At 44.2% G+C, this 21,301-nt stretch overlaps 2 protein-coding genes across 7 annotated transcripts in view; one reads left to right on the forward strand and one right to left on the reverse strand.

Annotated features, from left to right (window-relative positions):
- The window catches only part of PPM1E (protein phosphatase, Mg2+/Mn2+ dependent 1E), a 69,366-nt gene extending 59,594 nt beyond the window's left edge, over positions 1 to 9,772 (forward strand). Inside the window, exons 3-7 of one of the 2 annotated variants that reach the window (XM_089494143.1) lie at positions 1,612 to 1,811; positions 2,213 to 2,401; positions 2,872 to 3,015; positions 3,202 to 3,295; positions 4,624 to 9,772. In XM_089494143.1, the coding sequence (XP_089350269.1) occupies positions 1,612 to 1,811; positions 2,213 to 2,401; positions 2,872 to 3,015; positions 3,202 to 3,295; positions 4,624 to 5,708 (1,712 nt within the window). In that variant the 3' untranslated portion in view covers positions 5,709 to 9,772. The remainder of the gene's footprint in view (positions 1 to 1,611; positions 1,812 to 2,212; positions 2,402 to 2,871; positions 3,016 to 3,201; positions 3,296 to 4,623) is intronic. The other variant, XM_089494145.1, reaches the window with a different exon arrangement.
- Positions 9,773 to 11,074: 1,302 nt separating this feature from the next.
- The window catches only part of TRIM37 (tripartite motif containing 37), a 35,519-nt gene continuing 25,292 nt past the window's right edge, over positions 11,075 to 21,301 (reverse strand). For 3 of the 5 annotated variants that reach the window (XM_089494064.1, XM_089494066.1, XM_089494063.1), the window contains 7 exons: positions 18,722 to 19,033; positions 18,059 to 18,190; positions 17,614 to 17,800; positions 16,515 to 16,633; positions 13,494 to 13,661; positions 12,507 to 12,591; positions 11,075 to 11,783 (listed from right to left, as the gene is read on the reverse strand). In XM_089494064.1, coding sequence (XP_089350190.1) covers positions 11,780 to 11,783; positions 12,507 to 12,591; positions 13,494 to 13,661; positions 16,515 to 16,633; positions 17,614 to 17,800; positions 18,059 to 18,190; positions 18,722 to 19,033 — 1,007 coding nt within the window. In that variant the 3' untranslated portion in view covers positions 11,075 to 11,779. Of the gene's footprint in view, positions 11,784 to 12,502; positions 12,592 to 13,493; positions 13,662 to 16,514; positions 16,634 to 17,613; positions 17,801 to 18,058; positions 18,191 to 18,721; positions 19,034 to 21,301 lie in introns of those variants that run through there. The other 2 variants (XM_089494067.1, XM_089494065.1) reach the window with 1 other exon arrangement.

A 21,301-nucleotide genomic window follows, 5' to 3' on the forward strand; every position in this document is an offset into this window, starting at 1 on the left:
TGGAAGGATCTGGCAATTTTCCTGTAGCCGTATATGCTGCAGCAAGCAACTCCAGGGAATTTTGGGTGTCCTAGGCACAGCCTGCAAATGATGTCTTTGCAGCAGCCAGCATTTTGTGTAGGTAGCATAGGGAGATGTAGCTAAATGATCCACAAGACGTAGGATCTCAGTCTACATCTAGTGGCCAAGATGCAAAGACCCCATTTCTTCAACAACACTGGCTCTTTTCAGACTTGCTCATTGAGTTGGTCCTAGTGCTGGTGCCATTTTTGGAAGATGAGAATGAAAGGACATCATAATTATGTGTTTGGTGCTCCTTGTGACTTTACAGCCAGAATATAAAACAGTTTATGGAATTTATTTCCAGTCTATGACTACTTCACCCACCAAAGAATGACCTGTAGTATTTGGATTACTGGCACATAACAGAAATGGGTGGCGAGTTTCTGCCCCCGCCGGCTCCTGAAGAAATTCCCAGTTAATGCACCAGCATTGTGGAGGGAAATTGGCTGGGCAGGGTCTCTTACTGTAACAGATGTCATTAAGCGGCACTTCCAGCCCCGATGATTCCTGGATGCGGGGAGCAGGAGAGGAAATGGTGGATGATGGCACTGACAGATGACAGCTGACTCAGCCCTTGCTCGACATTGCAGCGTTCAGGATTGATGAGTAACCTACAGCTGCATGGGGGTGGATAGGCCGCGAAGGATTCTTTCAAACAACTATCCAAAGTAGTAATTATTGATGATGCCAGCCCTGTGTGTTATCCACAGGAGGGCTGCAGTTAGAGGATGAGCACAGCAAATGGGCACCTTCTGTCAGGGCCTTCCTTTGATTGCAAAGCTTTCCCTTTCCGTCAGCTTTGTGCACTTCAGAAAATCCCACTCCAGCTCCGATGGGAGGAAATGCGTATGCTAAATGTGAGGTTTCAATGTTGTCACTCCTTTCTGCCTACTCCGGAAGAGTCGGTACATCCCCGTGCTGTCACTTGGAGGACTTTTGATGTCAGAATAATTACTATGGCCTGTTGTCATGTTGGGTGGGTGCTAGCATGTGACTAGAAGGAAACAAGTGGTACACACATTGAGAGGTGTCATGCTAGAGAGCTACCAAGAAAGTACACCAATTCTCTCTCTGTACCTGATAAGACTTAGTTTGCTTCAGGATCGAAAAATTCCAGGAGGCAGCTTTTAGTCAGGTTCTGTAAGATCCAGAGATGGCCAGAAGGTTTCCTGAAGCCTAGACATCCAAAATGGTGTAGCAGGTGAGCAAAAACAAAAATTGGAAAATTAAACAGTACAGATATTTAGTGATTAACATCACTGAGCTTATAGTGTCATTGTAAAGCTCGAGCAACCAGAATTATTAGACTTGAAGCAAAAGTTATGGGTACATAACATCCAACCACATAAAAACGTCCCTTAAACTTGTCTATAAGAACTCACAATGGTCTCTGTAGGTGACAAAAGACTTCAAGGAATGCAGAGGCTTAAGAAGGTTGCATTAGGTCTCCATTGTGGGAGAAAGGTTGAAATAAATAAATAAATTAGCATCCCATCACATCAGATGAAGGTTTACTCTGTTCAAATATTTTTTCCTTGACTTTTGTAGATGTAGAGACGGAGAAGCTGGCCCGCACAGTGTTCACCAAACTCCATGACATGTGCTGCGCTTGGGTGAAGGATTTCCCTCTCCAGCAAAAGCTCCACCGTTACTATGAAACATCCATCCATGCCATTAAGAACATGCGCCGCAAGATGGAGGACAAGCACGTCTGTATTCCGGATTTCAACACGCTCTTCAACCTTGAGGTACAAAGCCCTTGGAAAGGGGGAGAGCTCACAGTGGGTGGCTTGGGCGCACAAGCCGAATTCTGGCTAGGACAGGAGCCAAGTGAGCCTGGTATGTTTTTGGCAAGAGAATGCCGTAATTGCTGGACCTGTAGATAAGCCTACTAAGATGGAAGTAGCTGATGATACTAAGCTGGAGAACTGCCCCTAAACAGCATACCTGAGGCAGCCACTTCCCCAGTTCCTATGTTTCCATCACTAGTCCTCCAGAACTCTGCTTCATGAATGGTCATCAGTCAGATAGTTCTGTATCCGGAGCAGCTTCTGCTCTCTGCATTTAAATGCTCCCTCACTCTCTAAAGCTGACTGTCTGAGAGTGTTCCTATCTGGCTATTCTCATTTCCACATGCTTCTCTTGGCAGGATCAAGAGGAACAGGCCTATTTTGCCGTATTTGACGGCCACGGAGGAGTAGATGCTGCCATCTATGCGTCCATTCACCTCCACGTCAACCTTGTGCACCAAGAGATGTTCCAGCATGACCCTGCAGAGGCGCTCTGCAAAGCCTTCCGAGTGACGGATGAACGCTTTGTGCAGAAGGCAGCCAGAGAGGTGCACAAGCATCAGTATATTATGGGGCAGAGAAAACAAAGAGTTGCTGTGGAGTTCTGACATTTTTACATGAGCTTTTGGATTTAGGCTTATATTGGCTGTCCTGAATCCCATTGTATGAAAAAAGCCGTCTATAAATCTCATAAATAATAAGTCATTCCGAGTCCCAGTTTGGGTGAAAGGCATACTATAAATCAAATAAATAAGTAAAAAATAATTTAAAATATGGTATTCCTCATACTTGGAGTATAGCTTAGAACGAAGCCTTGGTGATTTGGAGCAACTTGGTAAAATCTGTTTTACTATTGATGCTGATTTTAAAGTGAATCCTGACAGCAAGAAAATCAACTAGTTGCTTTTTATTCCTGGTTGCAGCTGCCTGCTTAGTTGAGCTGTGTTTGAAATACCCTCAACACTTGGTCCACTTCTTCTGGCCTGTGTTAAGATGAGCGTTCTTGTTTTTTCTCCAGAGCTTGCGGTGTGGGACGACAGGCGTTGTGACCTTCATCCGGGGGAACATGTTATATGTGGCTTGGCTAGGAGACTCTCAGGTGATGCTGGTAAGAAGAGGCCAAGCTGTGGAACTGATGAAGCCTCATAAACCTGACAGAGAGGTAAGAACTTGTTTGAGATTGCAGAGAAACACCCAGAAAATGGGAGTGATGGTCATTACTTCTAACTTGGGCTCATTCAGACAGACCTTAAACCTCCAGCTACACAGCAAGGTCTGTCACTGATGTGCTTAACACTGCTTTAGGAGCAAAGATTTTGACCAGCTTGTGTGTTACCTTGTGCTTTAGGATGAGAAGAAGCGTATCGAGGCCCTTGGAGGTTGCGTGGTCTGGTTTGGGGCTTGGCGAGTCAACGGAAGCCTGTCTGTCTCCAGAGCCATTGGTAAGAAATCTAGTAGTAAAGAAATTTCCTTCCACATCTCCTCTTCCTTATTAGCCTTCTGGTTTTCCCAGGGAAGTTTCGGTGGAAATGTCCACAAGGCAAAGACTGCATTGAGGAACAATGTCTAGGAAGGGGACTGAAATCAAAAGAGCAGGCTTTATGTGCCTATATTACAAACCTGTGACACTGCCAGATCTAGGAGCAGTTCTGGACTCAAAGAAATTTATGGAGAGTTGGCGAAATTAGAAAAAAGAGCACCTAAAACAAGGGCACAGATGGAATGGGTGAAGATGATAAAAGTATATCACACAACAGGTACAGTGGAAGCTATCAAAGGAATATAAGTTAACACACTAAGGTTGGCATCTTCTTAGTGACACATGGAGGTGCAAGCTATGTTATTAAAGTACACAGATTTGCATGCACATTGTGCACTGCAACTGTACAGTGGGTTGTCAGACATGCTCTTTGGCCATTCACTTATAGACTTGGCACTATGTTGGTATTCAGTGTAGGGATTGCGTCATGTAATTCTGCTACACTAAAACAACGTAGGAGCTTGGCTTGAGTTTGAGAACCCAAAACAGGGATTGAAGGAGCCAAAGGGCCATACGTTTGGAGTTGCCTGCCCAAAGCAATGCCAGAAGTATCCATTTTGCAGGCTGAATAGTAGCTCATAGTTGTGGTACTTGTACAAATAAATAGTTATTTACCATAGTTGTTAACTCAAAACCGAAGGTACCGAATGCTTCAGTGGTATATTATGAGAAGCAGTGAAGGCCCAGCACTTGGTAGGTGCAGAAATGCATTTTGGATCCCAGTGTCAACGCTGTATACTTAAGAAGTTGCCATTTCTTAACTTATTAGACTGTTACAGATAAATCTTCATGCTGTCCAGTTCCTGGCATCCTGAGTAAAAGCTTCTCATTTCAAAACATTCTGCTCATTCCAACATTTCCCCCAATTGTTCCATTTTTCCTTTCTGGCCTTTACATTTACAGTCAACGTCTTGGAAATTATGGGATTTCAGATAAAGTACATTAGGGCCAATATGTTTTAGGTCTTTTAAATGAAACTTACCCCTGATGGTACACTGTCAGGTTTTCATACTAGTGAAAGCAAGGGCCGTGATGGGGCCAGTCAAAGTTAGAGAGAGAGAGAGACAAGAGACGTCATAGTGGTCAGATCTTTTGTCCCCAGGAGTGAAGGCATGGTCCTCATGCTTCCAACAATCTTTACTGTCCTAATGAAGTAAAAGGATTTCGCTGTTTTTCCCCATTTGGAAGTGGACTTAACTTTCTTTGTCTTTCTTTATCCAATTGCTTTAGGGGATGCTGAGCACAAGCCATACATCTGTGGAGATGCAGACTCCGCTTCCACAGTGCTGGATGGATCGGAAGACTACCTCATTTTAGCCTGCGATGGTTTCTACGACACGGTGAACCCCGACGAAGCAGTGAAAGTGGTGGCCGACCACCTGAAAGAAAACAACGGCGACAGCAGTATGGTGGCCCACAAGCTGGTGGCATCGGCACGAGACGCCGGCTCCAGCGACAACATCACTGTCATTGTGGTCTTTCTCAGGGACATGAATACGTCGGTGAGCATTAGCGAGCAGTCCGAGTGGACAGAGAATTCTTTCCAAGGCGGGCAAGAGGACAACGGTGATGACAAAGAAAATCACGGTGACTGCAAGAGGCCATGGCCTCAGCACCAGGTCTCAGCACCTGCTGATCTAGGATACGATGGGAGAGTGGATTCTTTCACAGACAGAACTACTTTGAGCACAGGCTCCCGGATTGACATATTGGAAGACCCAGGCTGTTTAGACCCGAGGAAAACGGAAGCCAGAAAACAGCAGAGTGCCAAACGCCTGTTCCCAGATCAAGGGTCGAGTGCCGGTGTACCAAAGAGAGCAACCCTGGGCCACGGTGTATTGGCAGAGAGCGAGACAGTGACCAACGGTGCATCTCTCGAAGAAGGTCAAAGGAGTCTCCAGTCCTCGCCGGTTAGTTTTGGCTTCCCAACCGCTCACGTCTGCACGGCGGTGGTGAGCGCATCTCCAACTTCTCTTGGGCTTGAAGGTGAAGGGTTCACATCCTGGGGGAGAAGAGCTTCCATTTTCTCTCACTTCCATTTCTGCAACACGAAGCGGTGGCAGCAGCTCGCCAGACTCAAGCCAAAACTCCACACGCTCCTCTTTGAGCGCAGGCCGCTTTCCCGCATGGAAGGATTAGCCCTGTGCTCCCCTAGCGGCAGCATGAATGGCCGTAGAAATAAGTTGATAAGAAGCCGCCTCTGGAAAGGCTTCTCTAGTTGCGGCCGCCAGGGTCGCGGTGAGAGTATTCTCCTGACGCCGAGGCACAGTCACTGTTTACCAGACCCATGGCTGCTCTGGAGCTGTAAAGAATAACAATGCTCCTTCATATCCCCCCTCCTGGCTTCTCCAAATAGTTAGGTTAGACATTCACAGAATGAGAAGTAACCAAGAGGGAGCATTTCCAAACCACGCGATGGTGGAATGCTCCCCTCGTGTAAATAGATCCTAGGAATAATAAAAGAAAATCATTTCAATCTCAAAAAGTAAAACCTAAGGGCTGGAGCACCAGTCACACTAAGCAACGCCACAAAAACATGTTCATTCTCTTCCCTCCCGTACATGTTATGTATGTAGCTGTAGCTTCTCATTTGCCCACTGGAACTGGAAACTGTTATGGACTCATTGGACTTGGATAGGAAAAGTGCTATTTTTAAAAGAGCGATGCAAAAAAAAAACCCTAAGGTGAAACCTGTCTGAGGTGAGTCTGCAGAGCAATATTTTCAGAAAGAGCCTGTTTTAAAAAAGCCTTTTCAGTTTTTGTAGGTGGGGTGGGGTGGGAAGGGACAGAAGCAGGAAGGCAAAACCGTCCGGTTTGCATGGGGAGGCAGGGTCCTGAAAGATTTAATGGGGGAAACCAGGGAGCTTTGCAGGTATGTTATTTAAAAAGCCATATGAGGGTTTAATCTAAGCTGGCCCTTCTTGTATATCCAGTTAGACTCAGATCAAGGTGTGTACTAAACCTTTCCCTATGTTTTCCCTCTGTGACATAGCAAAAAAAACCCAATAACCATGAAGGAATACTATCTTTTTCTAGTTTTTAAACAGATCATGTCCTGTGGCTAAACCCGAAATGACACTGAAATTCAAATCGGCTCGAGTGTATTTTTTATTACGATGGTTATGATTTTGGTGCTTAGTGACCTTTTAGTCTTTTAAACTGGAAAAGTAATAACGTTAAGCATTGTTTGCATCTAATAATAGTAATGCTTAATTCTTTCCACCACTTTCTTCTCCCCCATAATCCCTCTTATCTCAGGTGTCAATACGATCGATCAAAGCTAACCAAGGTAGGAATACGCTGACCTGGGAATTGATGGAGCCTGAAGGCCTGAAGCTCACACCTTTGGCCATCAGTTCGAATCTTAACATTCCTAGGGACTACATACAGTGCTAGAGTAGGGTTTGTTTTTTGCTCAGCTGCTCAGTGCACTTTATGGTCTGGTCTCAAGAGACCTTAAGAATACAAAGCTGAGCGAGTAGAGATGCTGAGAGCCTTGTGGGAATGTAAATATGCGGAAAGCCTGTGGCAGGCAGCCTTTCGGAGCAACCACAGCAAAAGGAGCAGCGAATCCAGAAGTGTAGCACTGCAAGGGAAGGGTAAGTGTGAGAATTGCCTCCCTGTCTCTGTCCTTCATCCTAAGGAGCAAAACACTAACTCACCGAACAAATCTCAGCATTAGATAACCAGCTAGTAGGCCACAAGAGTAAAGCAAACCCGTTCAGAGAGGCCTGCGCATCACTAACCTTTGCTCGAATTATCCTAAAAGACATTCAGCTTTAAACAGATAATTAAATCCTACAATGCCAAGAGGATTTCCTTCTGGCGGAATAATATTACTAATTAATGTAACTTTGATAAATTTACTGATGGATTGGGAATAATACAGCTAATTAGGACATGCTTCGGAATTGAAGTTTTCTTACACTGAATGTAACTGCCTCACATTTGTTAAACGACTTGAAGTATGCAAGGAAAGGAAGCTGAACCCTCAGCTTTGCTCACGCTGAGGGAGCAGGGGACAAAACTTAAGGGACCATAGAGCTTTTCCCATTTGTCACCTTAGGTGTGCTGTGTTCCAAATTGAGTATCACCAAGTAAAGCAGTAGCTGCCTAAAGTAGAGTCTGGGTAAGTAATTTGTGTTGGACCACAACCCAGAACCCTCCGTCTGCTGGCCATGTTGCGTGTGGAGTTGTGACAGCCGTAGTCCAACAAAGTAACTTTCCCAAGCTGTGGCACGGAGTCAGACTCTCTCTCTCTGCGCTCCCTTATTTGAAAACGTTTCATACCGGTAGATAGGGGACTCCACAAGCCGCGTTTTTCCCCGTAGCTGTGCTTCTACCAAAAAGGCACAATTCTTGAAGACATCAAAACTCTAGACTGCCACCAGCCTTTGACCATCTTCCTAAAAACCTTCCCAAAGTCCAGGCACTCAAGAGTATTCTCTCTTGTTTAAGAAATTCAAAGTCTCATTCCCTGTATGTAGATTTATACCCCTGGATGATCTGCTGCTCACCTTGTGATCCTTCTGCAAAGGAATCTGTCATCTGTTCCTAGTGTGGTCCCGTACAAACTGTTATTGTCAACACACTGCAAGTGTCCATTTCCTCTCCCATTACATCGTGGTTGAGTGTGTAGGATCCATTTGTGAGGCAACTCTTCAGCCCACGGTAGAATACATATTTAAAAGTAGTTGTTCTTGGTCCGATATACGCCGCTCAATCTTACACACCTGGCAAAAATAAAGCAGTGCTTTGTGACACGCCGTGCTTTTTCTCAGCGCCACCAGTGATAGGAAGTAGTTCTCTCTTCGGTTCAAACTCCTGTGCCCTTATTTGCTGCTTGCTGATGTAAGCAATAAAGCTCCCCCCGTTAAAATTAACAATATCTTAATGTTCTGTATCTTGTACTTTTGATCCTCTAAGCTGGTGAGAATGTACAAACGAAGAAGAAGAAGAGGCATCTAACTGTATTTATTATCTTAATGTTCTTGTCTGTAAAAGTGTTTTGTAAATCTGTGTAATTAATAGTGGTGACATCTGCATAACAAAAAAACCTTTCCAATAAAGAGCAGAAGCATCCCTTGCGTCCACACCACCTGCATTAGCTCCGCAAGTATCAGCAATGAGGGCAAAGAGTTTTGGCGGCCTTTTTCTGAGACGGCTCCAGAGTCTGTTCACTATGAGTTTCCATCAATCCCTCTCCAACTTTGATACAGAATGATGGCAGTGGTGGCGGTGAATGGAAAAGCCAAGTAGGAAGCCATTACTCCATTCCAGTTGCGCTAACCAATGTATTTTTTTTTAATTGAAGTGCCATCAATTGTCCTTGTCACCTGAGAAGATGGAGATGCATACCTTTGTACCCTGAAAGCAAAGGGGCAGAGGAGGAAGGAGAGACTCCTCCTTTGATTCAAAAAAGACCAAAAGAGCCCCAAAAAGGAGAGAACACTCCTCTTCTCTTTTGGCAGAGCCTCTTTCCTCCTCCTCGCTGCTACTAGCTCCCGAAAGTTGCGCATACCTTTCCAGTTTATAACATTTGCATCTATCGCATTTGTGCTACCTGTTATAAGTATTCCGCTGTAACCTCCATAGAGGCACAGTGCTTTCCCTCCCTTTGACAGCCATCTAAGCTAGAAAAGCAACTATGCAGAATAGATTCACCCTTCCAAGCGAGAGCTATAGTTCACGCAGGCCTTCCCCCAGCCCACCTAGAACTGTGTTACAGCTCTGGCAAGTACAACTCACTTGCAGAAAGAGAGGAACTAGAGCTGTGGTCATGCCTGTATGTTAGGGCTGTGTCCCTCTCTTCTACAACATAAACTGTTTAACAGGATACAGTTAGGTTTTGCAAAGCCTTCCTTTGTGTAAGCAACACTGAGCGATACACGCAAGTGACCGATTAAGTCATTCTTACATTACACAAAACACTAACTTACTATAGCTGCCAGTATAGAGAACACTCTAGTGTCGTAAAAGTGTCGCACACAAGGCTGGGTCTAACAACATGAAGCTAACTTGTTTTACTTTCCCTTGCTGGTGCGTTTTCCCTCCTAGAAGTAGAAAGAGTCAGAACAAGGCTAACTTGGGGGGGAAAAATCCAGCTGAGATTCATCCTTATTACTGAAACATTAAAATGGCACATTCCTAAGAATGCCAAGTGTGTTATTGAGCTCTTGTCGAAAGATACATACGCTGTCGTTACAACTAAAGAAATGGGTCAGTTTAATCTAAATGACTTTACTACTGTGTTGGGACCTGTTGACAACTTTGTTCCTATAGCTCATTAAGTTCAGTAGGAATCATGTATTAGCCATATTTTATTTATTAAAGCTGTTCACAAGAGGTAAGGACTATGTTCAACTTTTACCAATATCTTAATAAAACAGCAAACATTACTCCCTCGTCTGCTTATTTCAAAGGAAAATGACCACACGTTATGCATGAAACGTTTCTTACATGGTAGTTAGGCGAGGAAGGTGTCATCTTGAATTCAGTTTCCAGGTCTCGGAGCAAAAACCCCAGCAGGCTCCCAAGGTTAGCACAAATACAACAAACATTGTTGTATTTGTTGTAGGGAAAAAGGAGACGAATCCAAACCATCAGCACCCCCAAGAATTCAAAATGGCATCTGTTGTTGGGGACTGTCAAGGAGTAGTTGAAAAGGGAGGAAGATAAAAAGGTGGTATGGAGAAAGCCATATTGACATATGCTTGGACAGTTTGTTGGCTCACACTGATAACAAAGCCTCTGACAAAGAAGCTCCTTCTTACGAAGTCTTTTTACACCTATGGAGCCCCCTTTCCTCCTTATCCTTTGTCTAGATGGATGCTTTTTAGCAGCATCGGGAGGGAGGGTGAAGGAGGGCTGAGAAATGCAGACCTTTGGTGCCTGGTTATATAGCAGGTTGTCTGCAGTAAACAGTGCAGTCATATTTGACCTGGGAAGGAATGAGTTTCTGCCTTAGCTGATCCTGCTAAAGCCGGGTGTGCCTTTCTGCAATAGGCAAAGTAAACAGCAGTTGCCGCCAGAATCTCGTTCTGAGCATGTGTGAATAGCAAAGAGAAAAGCAGACTAGGCTAGCCCACCAGCTTTCCCTTATAAAGTGGAGGTCGGTGAAAGAAAAATAACCACAGCACGTATTTGGGGAAAATTCAAGCAATCTCTAGAAGCATAAAACAGTTTTTGCTTACTTACGCAAGACTTACCTGATGCGGTTGTTTCGTGTCACGTGTCCATAGTGGTAGTTTTGGATGAAACGCCTGCTGAAACCTTTCGAAGCGCTCCTCTGTTTTGTGGTGTCGAAACCTACCGTTTTCCTTTTCTACACAATTTCTGCCTCTGGTACCAATTGGTTTGTTTAGAGGCCATGCCCAGGAACATGTCTACTTCATTAAATGAGGTAGATCTACATTTTTAAATGTGCCCAAAGATAAATATGAGAGCTGTCCATAAAAATAAAGGAAACCCAAGACTGTAAACTAGTGAGGATTGGATACCAATGTGCGACACAATTTAAACTAACAAGAGTAAAGGAAATAAACACAGTTCTCACATGGGATATGAAGAGAGAATAGAGAAGAAGCCAGTCTTGCTGAATATAAAATCTTACATTCCCCCTCTTCCCCAGGCTTTGCTTTTCAGCTCAACATCCGCAACTGAAAACCGCACAACAAGCACAGCCATTTCCAATTCCACTTTATTCATTAAAAGAGTGCAAACCATTGTCCTCGGAAGGATTGAGAATTTTTACAGCAGTTCGGCATCGACACTGACAGGCGAATCCTTCTGGGGAGGACGCCACGTTCCAGAGGAAACACCCAACTAACATTTATACAGTTAACTCGTGCTTTGAAAAAGAACAGCCAAATTCAGCATAACTTCACAGAACAACCTTTAGCAGCAAAAATGCAATGCACAATGGCAGAAAGAAAGGGGGGGGGGGGATGAAGTTTGGCAACAAGTATTTTTTCAACGGGGGGGAAAAGGCGGAGGGGAGTAAAGGAAGGAAAAGAGCAGCTCTTCCAGAGCAACATTTCACCGTTAAGTAGCTTAGGACTCGGGAGTACAACGGCTTTAGTGTCAATTCACATCATTTCAAAGTAACAGCAGCAGGGAGTGGAGGGGTGTGTGTGTGTGTGTCCCTTCTTCCATCCCTCAATCTCTTCAGAACAGCACCTTTGAGAAACACACACATGGGGTGCAGATGACACACAATCGGAGAAGTGGAACAGCTTGGTTTTCAGGGAAAGGGTGTGCATAAGGCATCGCCAGAAATAATGCAGGTGAATTAAGCCAGACCCTGTGATGCTGCACCACGCCACTTCTGACAGACAGGCTCAAGGAAAGCTAATCCAAGCTCAGGCAGCCCTCACCACCAAATGCTTTACCTGGGGCAAAGGGAGAAAGAGCAGACAGAAAGAGAGGGTCATTTGTCAGGAGAAATAGGGAGGCTGAGAGGAGGAGTAGAGAGAAAAGATAACATGTCGGTGCATCTGCAGGCCCCAAAACTCTTCAAAGAGCCCAAGGTTAAAACAATCCACAAAAAAGCAACCAGGTACCTCCATCAGTGATCAATCCAATAGAAGGAATAACAGCATTTAGTAATAGCATTTACATTTCTATGACACTTCATAGTGAACGTAAGCACTCTCTAAGCCATTTACAACACGTAAGCCATTTGCCCCCAACTCAATGGTGGTGGACTGCTCCTTCAGGCATCCTGAAAATGGGCCCTTTTAACATTAAATAGGTCTATATCGCAGTGATTCGAGCATCCATCTCCATGGAGGAAGGACATTAGGACAACAACAGAGAAGAGCTCAAAAGATGCCCTGATCATGTGAGCCAGAGTTGCACCGTCAAAGTATCCTCACTCCTCTACACAGAAGAGGTAGGAAAGCCTACACATCTCCAGGTGCTACTAAGAGTCATTTGGCAGCAATTTGCTATTATCTGAAAGGCAGTGTCTCTGATAGTTCTTTCAGTCCATAGATCCCAAATCCTCAGAGGTTCAGCTGAGTGTGCTTAGAGTATATCAAAGATGTCTTATCCCAATGAAGCCAAGTCACATTAAAAAGATCAACTCAACAGAACTTATTTTTGGCATTTACCTGGTGCTGTCCTTTCCAGTGGCAAAGGAAGGGTCTTCAGGGCCTATTTGGTCACCCTCTGGGAAAACGGTACACAAGTCTAAGGCTAAAAGCAAAAGGTGAGATTTAGAAAAACACCATGTTTTTATTTTAGAAATAGAATCAAAAGAGAAAGATGGAATTTTACACAGTATAAGAAGACAAAAGATCCAAAGACACAACCATGCCTAGTCTGGAAAATCAGTACGCAAAGAGATCTTGCAGCACCTTTGAGACTAACTGAAAGCAAGAAACTGGTGGCATGAGCTTTTGTAGACTTGAGCCTACTTCCTACTAATATCTTTCAGTTAGTCTCAAAGGTGCTACAAGATCCCTTGGCATACTAAGATGAAGGAGTTTGTGAGCAGCTTCTCACGCCAGCCTTCCTGAATGTGTGAAGAAGGAAATGTGTGAGTGCAAGGATGCTGTGTGGTGCCATTTCTGGCACACTGCTACATGTGTGTTTCCAGGAACCCTGCACAACAGAACAAGGTTCACCTATTGGCAAGCATCCTTGCGAATTAGGAAAAGAGTCCTGAGGAAAGTGCTTTCCACACTACCAAGTCCATTCAGGTTTCATTGCCAACATTGGGGACCTTTTATATGAAAGAGAGAATGTTTCTGTGAAAGAGAGCTAACAGACCAGCCTGCGTAGCTGCCATGGCAACTATGCCAGGATGCCAAAGTTAGTGTGAAGAACTGCGGCCAACACAATTTTCACTGACTCCTGAAGGCATGAGGTCCTATGCTTCTCACAGCTAGGAACAGCAAGAGGCCAGTGTTTTAAAAACAAGCTCTGCATAGAATATACAAGGGTGCAACTCCCATACACTTCTGAGGAATGGGGCACAGAGGCACCATTATGAAACCAGAAGGACGCAAAGCTATGGAAAGGAAGAAAGAACATCCAAAGTCTAGGCGCAGGGACTTTTTCAAGGCCTTGCAGCTGCCAAAAAACTGCTCTCTTACCCTCACTTGAAGGCTGGGTCTGGAAACCTTGGCTGAAGATGTCCGGAGTGGCAGTGGCTGTTTCTGCATCCTCCTGCTCTTCATTATCTGTGTCGCATTCAATGTCGCTGTCGCTGCTCATGCCTGGCAGGAGGTGAAGGATATGCTTCTGGCAAAGCGCAGCTGGACCTAGCAAGGAGGCGAAGGAAAATTATTTGGAAGCCAAGCGTTGCTTTTTGAAAGGCACCAAGAGACTCGTTCTCTTTCCCTGGAACTGTACTGCAATTCTATAAAACCGCTCAAGTTTCTGGAGCAGGCCTTGCAAGTAACCCACAGCCACCATTTGCAACGTGGCCTAGGGCTGGTAAGAGCCAACGTGGTGTAATGGTTTGAACATTGGAATACGTTCCCTGCTTGAGCATAAAAAAACCCCACTGGGTGACTTTGGGCAAGTCATACTCTCTCAGCCTCTGAGGATAACAATGCTATCTCACCTCTGAGGAATCTTGCCAAGAAAATATTGTGATAGGGTCGCCATAAGTGACTTGGAGACACACAATAACAACAATAACTAGGGCTGACAGGAGTTAACATTGTACAACATCTGGAAGGTCACCTATTTCCCATCCCTGAACACAAGGAACCCTTCCAGGGAGGTCAAGTGTTCTGTTTTGCTGTTTTGCTGTCTCAGTTTTGACTGTCTGCTACCAATATTAAAGCCTACAAAATTTGGATGGTTTGTTTTTAGGCGCAAACTGACCTGAATATGGCTAATGAGACAGACACACACACACACTATTTCCCTAAACATTTAAACTCCAGTGGACTACTTACAGCCCACTTCTTGGTGTACCAAAATCCCTTATTTCCAAGTTCATGTGTTAGGGACCGGGCTGTTAGCCACATGTTGTTTTCGCTAAAGATCAACTTAATCTGTTTTTTACTCTTACTTTGGTAAATCCACCTAATAATGGTCGTTGCTTCCGCTATTTAAGCTGCTTTCCACAACTGGTGCACCGCCAGCTGGCATATCCTCTCACCATTAGCACTATACATCAGTAAAAGAGTGTGGTTTTTTGTTATAAAACCTCCAAAGTCAAAGCATGGCTATCTATCTAGCAGCCAAAGAAAGTGTTCCAGGCATTTTAAGGAGATTTGTGCTGATCAGCTTCTCCAAGCAAATAAGGATAGTGTCTCCTGAAAAGCAATTTGAATTCAATCATCAGACCAAGGTGTTGGAAGGCTTCTTCATTAGGGATGAAGTTGACAGTTTTCACACGCAAAGACTCTAAATATTTGAGTGGGATTTCCCCATCTCGGGCCATCGTGCTCAACGCCTACTTCCAAATCCTTTGTCCTGGCATGCTAGGAAAAACAACCAACACGCTCTGTCTCCATGGCTACGAAAACCCAAATCAAAATGGTTCTGCTACTCTGATGCCGCCATCCAAAAGGAAACCAGCAGCAATGTGTGTGTGTCCTGGGGTTTTCCATAATGTAACTTTTTGAAAAACGATTCCCCCCTTGAACCGACTGCCGCCTACAGAGAGCCAGGCTGCAGAAGTTAACAGTACCTGCTTGAAACGTAGCGATGGGAAAAGGGATTTTCAACCCGATATCGAGACCCACCCCTCGCAACACCTACACAAGGCTGCCCGCTGCACCTTCCTCTGTTGGCCTGCTAGCAGCAATTCGTCACATATTGAAATTCAAATGAGTGCAGAGGAGGGAGGCAGAGTTTTAGAAGGAAAGGGGATGGAGAGAGAGAGAAAACCATCCAAATGAGGAACTCTCATTCTGTGACCCAGAAAGGAGACTTGGGACACCACAGGGTAGCTACTTATTTCCATGGAGAAAAGTAAGATCTCCCCCCATCACTGCTAAGCCAGCTTTAAGCCATATTCTAAAGGTGAAGTAAGAACCCTCCCCAGAGCAGTCACTGCTAGGAGGAACACAGAAAAGCCGGAGCTTACTGCTCAAGGAAGGAACAACCCTCTTACTCACTAGTGCAACCCCTTGGAGAGAAGTGGGCTGCTTTCCTGCTTCAGAAAAGAGAGAACCTAAGTGAGAATTAATTCTCCCAAAGCAACTCTTCACCTATACAGCTAGAAATATCTGAAGGAATAAGCAGTGGCGTTAAAGCATCCTGAGCCAAAGGGACGCAGGCCTTAAGCCATCTGGACAAAGGTGGAAGTGGAGGCATTGTTCCTCTAAGGAATTTAGCAGAAAGGAAATGAATACAGCATCTGAAAGAGTCTAACTTTTTAATATAAGTTGTCACTGTATTCCTGACATCAAAAGTGTCTTACGATCTTTCTATTAGATGAAAAGGACTGGGGCCAAATGGAAGGAGAAGTATCTCTCAAGAGAGATGAAATGAAGAGATAACTGTAGGCTTGAATAAAGGCCAGGCTTAAGAGTCACCCCATCTCTCTCAAAAGAGTTCAGATTCTGTCAGACCGGTAAGGCACCCAATCCCAAAACAAAACCTGTAAGGGTGAGGGCTACTAGAAACACAGAGACAAAGGCAATAAAAGGCGCCCTTCCTCAAGGGCTCAAAGAGTCATTTTGCGAATGATGTTAATACTGCATAAAGATTCCATGTAAAGAACCAATGTACTGGTGGCCAACCAAGAAGAGATGTCCCTCTAAGAAAATGATGAGCCTGAGGTAAGAATAAAGAGAGGACTTGACAGATACAATAGGACCAAAGAAAGCATCAAAACCTATTGGAGATAGGCCTCCACATTCCTCCTATCTCTGGTACAAGTAACTTAATTCCCCACCTATCACTGACTTATCAAATGCTTAGCAAGTGACCAAGTACGTTTAAAAGAGATTCCCCAGGATTATGTGAAATGGCAGAGATGAACGTTCTTGAAAGTTTTTCTGTGTAGAATTGACCACAACCTCCTTTTAGCTTCGTAAGCTTGGCCTAAAACACAAGCCCCAAGTAGGGCAATGGATCCTTAACACATGCAGAGACTTTCATTTGGTTCTCAGGCCTGTTTTTTCCAGAAGCAAGAACAGCCCCTGATTTACCATCTTCTGGGCCTGCTGAGGCTCCCTCGGAGAGGATCGCTGGCAGTTCTCCAGCTTCAGTGTTGTTTTCCAAGTCTTCTGGTTCTGTTGCTTCCCCACGACACCTATTTGAATTGGACCTAAAAAAGAGATGCAAGGGAATTTGAATCAGTGCACCCGAGGAGTGTTGCTCAGCCTGCCTCTGAGTGCTAAAGGACTGCCAAGAATCTCAATTTTTGCAATTTGAAAAAGTCCAGATTGTGGCTGATTTGCAGGGTATGAACACAACAGCTACCAAGACCAGAAGGTGAACTCTTATCCTTGCAAAGCTTTCACCGAATTTCCTTTTCAAAGACAACTCTACAGCTCATGGTAGAGTTTGCAAAAATTGAACTACAACACATACAAAGTAAATTGGAGGGTTTTCTTTTGCAAAGCAAAAATTTAGCTTGCACTGTTTGGGGTATCTACCCATTTGCAAAATGCAGCTTTTTCCTCAGAGGCAGAATCTAGTTCTAACTGGAGAACTGACATTTCGCTTATCAGAATAAATATTGGGTTACTTTAAGGTTTGGTGTCTTTTTTTTAATGTAGCAACAAAATTAGCAAGAATGCGTACTAAATGTGCCAGTTACTGAGACAGTAAAACTTGAGACATTACAAATAATTAAAAGTGAAAGAGAAGGAGAAGAAATGGGATAAATAGAGGTATGTCATGAAAACAAAATGAAATTAAGGCTGCATTTGCATGTCAATAGTAAGCCAGGTTTGTGTAAAACATAGTTTTTGGCTCAAAACTACAAATTGCACAGCAAACTAGGACACGTGGCTTATGGTCTTTAGTTCTGGTTTACTTCTGTCCTACCCCTTTTGTTTCCAGGTGGGGAAACAAGCCATAGTTGCAAGTTTAGATGTCAAAACAAGCCACAGTATAAACAAGTCAGAGTTCAGAAATCAACAATAAGCAGTGAGCTCAGGTTGTGTTTTGTGGTAGAGCCAGGTTCACATGAATAGGCAGGACCCACAGAGTCTACACAATAACTTTTCATGATGCCTAAATGCAGCCTAAAAATTTGCTTTCTGCTTTCAAGCCATGCAGGTAAAGCAACACAAAACTTACCCTCCGGATACTACTTTCCGGCCTTTTTCTGCAGGAATGATGCTGTTTAAACCAGAAGTCCCCACATCGGAATCAGAGACATTACATGGTCTGTCTTCCAGTTTAGGTAGTGGCTCTGCGGCATTGCCATTAGTCAAGGACCTGGGAGAGCCACGTCGACTGCTGGGCTTGGGGTTTCCCAGGCAACCTATGGAAGAGTGAGGCACATTTATTGAGTGGCATGCCAGACTGGGATATATATATATATATATATTCTGCAGCAAACAACTAACACTTTGGAAAAGTTAGAACCCTGTCAGTCCTGGAGGGTGCAGGGAACCTGGAATACAAGTGATGCTATGAAATCAATCAATAGCATTATGGAAAGTCCATGTATACATAAGTTAACAGGAACATTAACACAGAAACACATGCATGCAATTCCACCACTGTCCCTTATTTATACCTTCAGAGGAAATCTGACAGTCTCCCTTCAAGCGAAGATTTCCATCTCCACAATCCATTGCTCGCCGTAGGGACAGGCTGCCCGCTGCCCCAGTTCGACCAGTTTTGGCTGAATGGCTTTTCTTGTTTGTGGCTGCAAGATTTTAAAAAAAATACATCAGTGTTTCATATGTGGTTTTCACATGAAAGGCAGACTACTCTTTTATCAAACTGCGCAGGGCTATTCTGTGAGGCAGAGGTGCCTGCTGTACCAGAAACCTCACCCACGAGTCTCTTCTGGATTGGGATGCATGAACATCTGCATCTGCACATCTGAGAGAGCTGCCACAACCAAGCAGTGCTTTGGCAAAGGCAAATTAAACTTGACACCAGGCTTACAGTCAACTTGAATTAGAAAACTGTATGAACTTCCAACTTCATATAATATATTGGACTCTGCAAAGCTCAAGAAAACTATTTTATGGACTGCAGTGGCCAGAATCCCCCAAAAAGCATGGCCTGTAACCAAAAACACAACATTTTTGAGCTCTAGTTCAAAGGCTTATCCATATTAAGAGCACTTTTGTTGGCAAAGCTGTGTGAAAAGTTACTCCAACAGAACTACGATTGCAAACTAGGTGGTTCATATTCTACAGAAATGAAAGCTGAGCTCATCCGCACTTACAGTTCCGCATGTAGCAACTAGAGAGGGACGATTTTGTCAACAGCTCTCTCCCAAGTTCTTGCAGTTTGCTGTAACTATCTGTTCCACAAGCAGCCAAGGCTCCTTGGTCGCCGGGGAATGAGTACGAGGATGGCCCATCGGAAGAGGTGGTGTTGCTACTCCGAACCTCCGACAGCTGGTTCTTCACATCGGACATTTTGCTGCGGACTTCTGCCATCTGGCTTTTCAACCTCTTCAGCATCTTCAGGTCTGGTGGAACGCGCCACATGGCCTGATGCCTCCGCTGGTCCCTCTCTTTTAGAGAATAGGATGCTTGATGGAGAGAAAATAAGAAAACAAACCCTTTCAGCTCATCTCTGGAGAATGCACAGACCAGCAAAGAGTTTTCCTGCCCTCCAGTACTCATGCTCTTAATAATCATAAATATCAGTTTTTAAAAGAGATGTGCACCACCCACTCCAATCCACAGACCTCAGCACCTCATCCTGTATTGATCCCGCACACATCTTTGAATGTGACGCTATACACAATGACAGCTACAGAAGCAGCATAAACCATGCAGTCTGTGCAACAAGGCTTCAAAAGCTGAAATACCAGGTTTGGTGAGATCTGATGTAAAGATGAATGAAGCCTTACAATCCTATCCTAGATTTTACCATCGCTCTTCAGGTTGCATCTTCCTTCCCACGCCAACCTTTCCAAAATCTGCAGAAACACACTCCACAACACTCTATGTGCAACAGAGAGCATGCTTAGTTTCCAGTTACCAAAGTGGCTCTTTAAAAAAGCCACTGGTACAGTACTTTATAGGGGAGATGCTTTGAAGTTAACACTAGGCCAAATTTTCATTTCCAGAAGAAATCAGGGCAGAAACAAGTATTTAAAGTTCTCCCTGCTGATTTTATCTGATTTTCCTGCCTTTCAGCAATGATTGTTCCTGTCAGTTGGTTCTTGGCTTGGCTACCTTCTCCCCTCCCGCATCTATTGACATTAGCAAGGGCAAAAAAATAACTTGCACGCTATCTCTCAAGGCCAGATCCAGCTTAGGATGCACACCTGGATAGGCATCAGAATGCTATTTCAAGCTCTAGGACGTCAGGCAGTTCTCCTAGTTGCATTTCAGTAGGACTGAAATAATACATCAGACTGTTTCTTCTGCTCATCCAGAGAACCAGGAGCATCATTAAACAGAGTGATGACAAATGCAGCAGGAGAAGGCTTGCTTCTCCTTACAATACTTTCAGCTGAACTTTGCAGTTCCCTACTGGGAGCTTCCCGTCAAGTGCCTTTTCCTTAAGCATGGGGTCTCTTAGCAAGTAGCTTCACCACCTCTCTTCCTACTGAAAACATGAGGCCAGTATTATTTTGCGAGAGACTGACTCAACCAAACCGTTCCAGCCTCCATCTTCCTATCTTTAGAGCCGACAGTACAAACACAGTCATTATGCAGAGAATGTGAGCCGTGCGCTCACATACCATATGGGCAATCATTTTCTCTTCTGCTCTGTTAAGCCAACAAAATGGCTGTTTCGAAGGTGACCTAAAACAAGTGATTAGGAGCGCCGAGCCAATGTGCCCAAAACAAAAACGATCACCCTGCCAAGTCTATTTGTGTGGTTTGATTGTGTTTACTGATTCTGTGCTCACAAGAGGGACACCTGATCCTCATTGAACTAGAGAAACAGAAACATGTGAACAATCAAGCCACGTTTCCTATGGTACATGCCAGGGCAAAACCAGGGCACATCTATTGTTCTAAACACACATCAGACAGAGCAAGGACTGACTCATTTGCCCAAAGACCATGGCTGCCTGACTCTTTCAGAAATCAGTGATACAACTTGCCCTTGAAGAGTGTGTTAAAAAGGGAGGACTATAGGCATTCCTCCAGGGAAACCATTTAACTGCATAACCCAGACACGTTACGAAATGAAAACAGAACGACAATATATAACCAAGAGCTTGCCAGACAATAATGTATCTGGGCTACATCCAGAACAGAATGAATGCACAGCCCTGTGGTAGGGAAATAAATATTGTTAATCCTTTGCTTCTGTTTGAAATTAAACACAACTTACTTTCGTTGTATCTCTTTGTATTTAGCTTGCATATCCTTAGGAACAATCAGGGAGTTCTTAAAGGCTGGGCTGTTCACATTCTGAAGTGGTTTGTAAAGCTAGGTGCTTCTGAAAAATCACACCTATATATGGCCCTGTTCCCAACATGGAGACTAAAAGGGATGGAGATTGCCAAGTGCACTAAAGCAAGCACAGCAATGGCAGATGTGACTAGAATTGCAGTCCAAAATATCTGGAGGGCACCATATTGGAGAAGGTTAATATAAGAGAGGCTGATATACAAAAGATCTTCATAATTCCTTCTGGTAGTATTTCAGAATTGAAACCAAAGGAGTGATTCTAGGAAAGGTTTCAAAACCCACTCAGGGCTAAAGACAGGATTAATAGCCCAAAAACAACATAGCAAAAGCACTTACTGTGGACTACTTTTCCATGGCTCCTCATAAACATTTCCATAGTAGCAGCGTGGGAGATCAGTCAGCATTTTATTAAGTAAGGAGAT

This window comes from Sceloporus occidentalis, unplaced genomic scaffold (assembly GCF_023333645.1).
Source record: "Sceloporus occidentalis isolate IW3139 unplaced genomic scaffold, rSceOcc1.0.p SCAF_69, whole genome shotgun sequence".
NCBI classification, from domain to species: domain Eukaryota; kingdom Metazoa; phylum Chordata; class Lepidosauria; order Squamata; family Phrynosomatidae; genus Sceloporus; species Sceloporus occidentalis.